General features: G+C 55.4%; 1 protein-coding gene across 3 annotated transcripts in view; it reads left to right on the forward strand.

Annotated features, from left to right (window-relative positions):
- Positions 1-621: 621 nt before the first annotated feature.
- HOMER3 (homer scaffolding protein 3) overlaps positions 622-4,125 on the forward strand; it is a 5,760-nt gene continuing 2,256 nt past the window's right edge. For 2 of the 3 annotated variants that reach the window (XM_015557728.1, XM_015557729.1), the window contains exons 1-5: positions 622-709; positions 791-947; positions 1,178-1,309; positions 2,841-2,948; positions 3,673-3,879. In XM_015557728.1, coding sequence (XP_015413214.1) covers positions 696-709; positions 791-947; positions 1,178-1,309; positions 2,841-2,948; positions 3,673-3,879 — 618 coding nt within the window. In that variant the 5' untranslated portion in view covers positions 622-695. The remainder of the gene's footprint in view (positions 710-790; positions 948-1,177; positions 1,310-2,840; positions 2,949-3,672; positions 3,880-4,125) is intronic. The other variant, XM_015557730.1, reaches the window with a different exon arrangement.

Genomic DNA, 4,125 nt, shown 5'->3' on the forward strand with positions numbered 1-4,125 from the left:
GTGGTGGCTAGAGAGAGGCGTGTGGGGAGCCCATATTCAACCTTGGTTCCACTCAGCCCCCTTGGTATTGGGAGTGAGTGGTGATGGGAGATCTGGTAGTGGGTACCAGGGCGGTCCTGTTTGGCTGCATCTTGTCTTTTTGACAAGGATGGGGGCGCTCCCTGATTGGACTTTGACCCCGAGTCTGTGCTCTGGGAGGCCAGTGGGGATTGGTCTCCCAGTAGCACCTGGTGATGCCAGGCTTTGCTGGAGGCTCTGGCTTGAGGAGCGATAGGTGAATGTGTGGGAAGTACTGAAGGGGAGCTGGCTTCGGCCTCCTCAACCCACCCTGAGACTGAGGCTGCTTCACCACGGTTTTAATAACCCAGATGAGGCTAGGTTTATGCTGAGATGTCAGGGGCACCTCTCGGACTCCTCTCGGAGAGCCATCTCTTGCCCAGGGTGTTGTCGGAGCTTCTCCAGGTGGAGAGAGGCAGGGTCTCCTTGATCTCAGTGATCTACTGATTCTCTCACCTTTTTGGTTGAAATTCCATGAATGGTGCACCTGGTGGTGAGTCCTGAGGTTGGACCTGCTTGGCCTCCCTCAGCCTGTCCTGGGGGGACACTCACAAGTCGTTTCTACCCCAGAGGTCGAACCAGCAGCTCCTGCCACCTCTCTGGCTGCCCCTTGGAGCCCACCTAGCCCAGCCTGACCAATGTCCACAGCCAGGTGAGCCGCTGCCTCCACCGGCTTGGCCCTGAGCCCTCTGGGGGGTGCCTAGTCCCCACTGAGCACCCTCTCCCCATGCAGGGAGCAGCCCATCTTCAGCACCAGGGCACATGTGTTCCAGATCGACCCAGCTACCAAGCGGAACTGGATCCCTGCGGGCAAGCACGCACTCACTGTCTCCTACTTCTATGATGCCACCAGAAATGTCTACCGAATCATCAGCATTGGGGGTGCCAAGGTGCTGGCAGGGCCTGGTTGGGGTGGTGGGTCTGGATCTGGTTGGTACCTTGCTGTGTGCCCAGGGACAGGTCTAGAGGAGCCCTGACCCTTTCTGGGCCCCAGCCTCTTCGTTGTGACATGGCTCCGACAAGGACCTCGGAGGCACTCATATAAAGTGATACCCTAGTTGCTCTCATGTTCATTATTTAACAGTTCCATTGACCTTGAACCTTCCTCTCCTTTCCCCAGGCCATTATCAATAGTACTGTCACCCCCAACATGACTTTCACCAAAACCTCCCAGAAGTTCGGGCAATGGGCAGACAGTCGTGCTAACACTGTCTACGGCCTTGGCTTTGCTTCTGAACAGCATCTGACCCAGGTGGGCCTCAAGGGTACATGGTGGGAGGGACAGGGCTGGGACTGTGTCCTCTCTTGGGTGCACTGGGGCCCCTGGTCAGGTGCTGGGCCTCCACCTTTCCAGCTGCAGAAGTGGAAAAGCCAGAAGCCCTTCCCTTTTCCCTGCTTCACATCCCAGCTCTGCAGGACACCTCCAATTGCAACACACCTTGCCCCTCTCTGGGTTCCAGGAATGGGCTGGGTGCTTCCCCACACTCACTAGCACTGTATCATCCCTGCCCTCCACCCTCTGCTGTCTTTAGACGTCAGTGTTGTTTTATCCATTGTTTCCCTGGATGGTTGGTTTGTGCTCTCTGAGTCCCGCTGAGAGCATGACAATTTTCTTCTATTAGCTTTTGTTTTCCTTTCATATTTAGGTCTTGAATTTACTTCTGTGGGTAGTGTATGGTAGGAGTATTTATTCCCACAGTAGTATCCAGTTGATCTTGGGTCATTTTAAAATATATATATTTTATTTATTTATTTTTACAGAGAGGAAGAGAGAGGGGAGAACAGAAACACCGCTGCCTCTTGCACACCCCCTACTGGGGATTGAGTCCACAACCCAGGCATGTGCCCTGACCTGGAATCCATAGGTCAACGCTCAACCACTGACCCACACTGGCGCAGCGATCTTGGGCCATTTTTGAAAAGACCATTTGCCCCCAGTGAGTTGCGCCAGCCCCTTTGCACAAATCAAGTGGCTGTATAACTGTAAATATTTCTTTTCTTTTATTTTTTAAAATATATTTTTATTGATTTCAGAGAGGAAGGGAAATGGACAAAGATAGAAACATCAATGATGACAGAGAATTGTTGATGGGCTGCCTCCTGCATGCCCCACACTGAGGATTGAGCCAGCAACCTGAGCATGTGCCCCCAACCAGTATCGAACCTGGGACCCTTCAATCCCCAAGCTGATGCTCTATCTACTGAGCCAAACCAGCCTGTGCTAAATATTTCCTTTAAAAAGTATTTTCAAGCTGCCCTAGCCGGTTTGGCTTAGTGGATAAAGCGCCGGCCTTCAATTCCGGTCAAGAGCACATGCCTGGGTTGCAGGCTCTGAAATCAATAAAAACAGATCTTAAAAAACAAACAAAAATTAATATAACAAAAATGAGAACAGGACAGTCCCTTTCTCACTGGCTAGGGCTGAGGTCCCAAGACCTGCTTTCTCTTTGTCATACAAGGATATTTGCATGTGTTCCACGCATTAAAGACAGATCAGCACCCACCTGAGGCTCTCCTTGCTGAAATAAGCTCGATGGAGAGGGAAAGGCGATTCCTTTCTCAGGGGGCTCAATGTAAGCCTCCCCCATGAACATCCCACCCCCTGCTCTCAAGCTCACTCTGCCCTTTGGGACATCATTTTCCAAGCCTTCTTCCACGTTCCTGGTTCATGAGATGAAGGGCTGCAGAGTTCCCTTTGTAAGTGACAGGGATGGTCCTGGCTGGGGCCCCAGGGGAGGGGGCCAGGGGTTTGTTGACTGACTGTTTCTGTCCCCCCTCCTCAGTTTGCTGAGAAGTTCCAGGAAGTGAAGGAAGCAGCGAGGCTGGCGAGGGAGAAATCTCAGGATGGCGGGGAGCTCACCAGTCCAGCCCTGGGGCTCTCCACTCATCAGGTCAGTACACCCTGTCCCATGCCTGCCCAGCGATATTGGGGAGGGGGTGGGGTTAGGGTTCCTGCGTTGTGATGTGCTGGTGCCCAGAACCAGATGCTCACAAATTATGGCAGGGGCCACGGAGGAGGAGTGTGGGTGCCATGGAGCATGTCAGGGGGAATGTGGCCTCCTGGAAGTTGAGATGGCTGAGGGGGTGGAGTAAAGAGCTGTTCCCAGGCAGTTTCCCCCATGAATTGACTGTGTAATTTATTAACCACCTACTGTGTGCCAGGCCCAAGGCTGGACTGGGGTTACAGAGATGAAAAGGCAGGCTGGCCCCTGCCCTCAGGGCTCCTGAGGTGAATTCATAACAAATTCAGCTTGGTGGAGAGGGCTTCCTGAAATGGATGTTGAAATCTGGCCCCAGAGGGGTCCTGTTCCTAAGGTTTCAGGTTGCTCCCCATGCCCCCCAGGGCAGATTTCGAGCATCTCTGGGGTTAGACTGACCTGCAGCAGGTTTGCTGCTGGGGATTGGTGAGAGCTCAGGCAGGCAAGGTTGGGGGCCAGAGCCCAGAACTTTGGTCCAGGGGGGCCACGGGGAACCATGGAGGATGGGTGAGAGGGGAAGGGCGCCTGCTCTCAGTCAAGACCTCAGTAACATCAGCCCTGAGCCTAACCATGATCTTCTAACCGGTCTTGACTGACACCCCCCCTCTCGTGACCCCGCTTCTGTCCACACCCTTAGGTGCCCCCGAGCCCCCTCATCAGCACCAATGGTCCCCCCAGCGACGAGAAGCTGTTCCGCAGCCAGAGCGCGGAAGCCCCTGGCCCCGCCGAGCGAGAGCGGCTCAAGAAGATGCTGTCCGAGGGCTCCGTGGGCGAGGTGCAGTGGGAGGCCGAGTTCTTCGCGCTGCAGGACAGCAACAACAAGTTGGCGAGCGCCCTGAGAGAGGCCAACGCGGCCGCGATCTGACCATGGACCCAAAGCCTGGGACCCGGAGGCGGGTGACCCCAACAATCCTGCCCCTTCCGGAGTTCGGGAGCCGACCGCGCCCTTGCACGCGCGCCGCTTTGGCCACGCCTTCCGAGGGATGACCCTGCCCCCGCCCCGCTCACGCCTCCTCCGGATAGTTCTACCCCACGGAGCCTCCCAACCCCACCCCGCCTGGCTGGGTCCCCGTGGGCCGAGCCTGGCTCC

The sequence above is a fragment of the Myotis davidii genome, unplaced genomic scaffold (assembly GCF_000327345.1).
Source record: "Myotis davidii unplaced genomic scaffold, ASM32734v1 scaffold448, whole genome shotgun sequence".
Classification (NCBI taxonomy): domain Eukaryota; kingdom Metazoa; phylum Chordata; class Mammalia; order Chiroptera; family Vespertilionidae; genus Myotis; species Myotis davidii.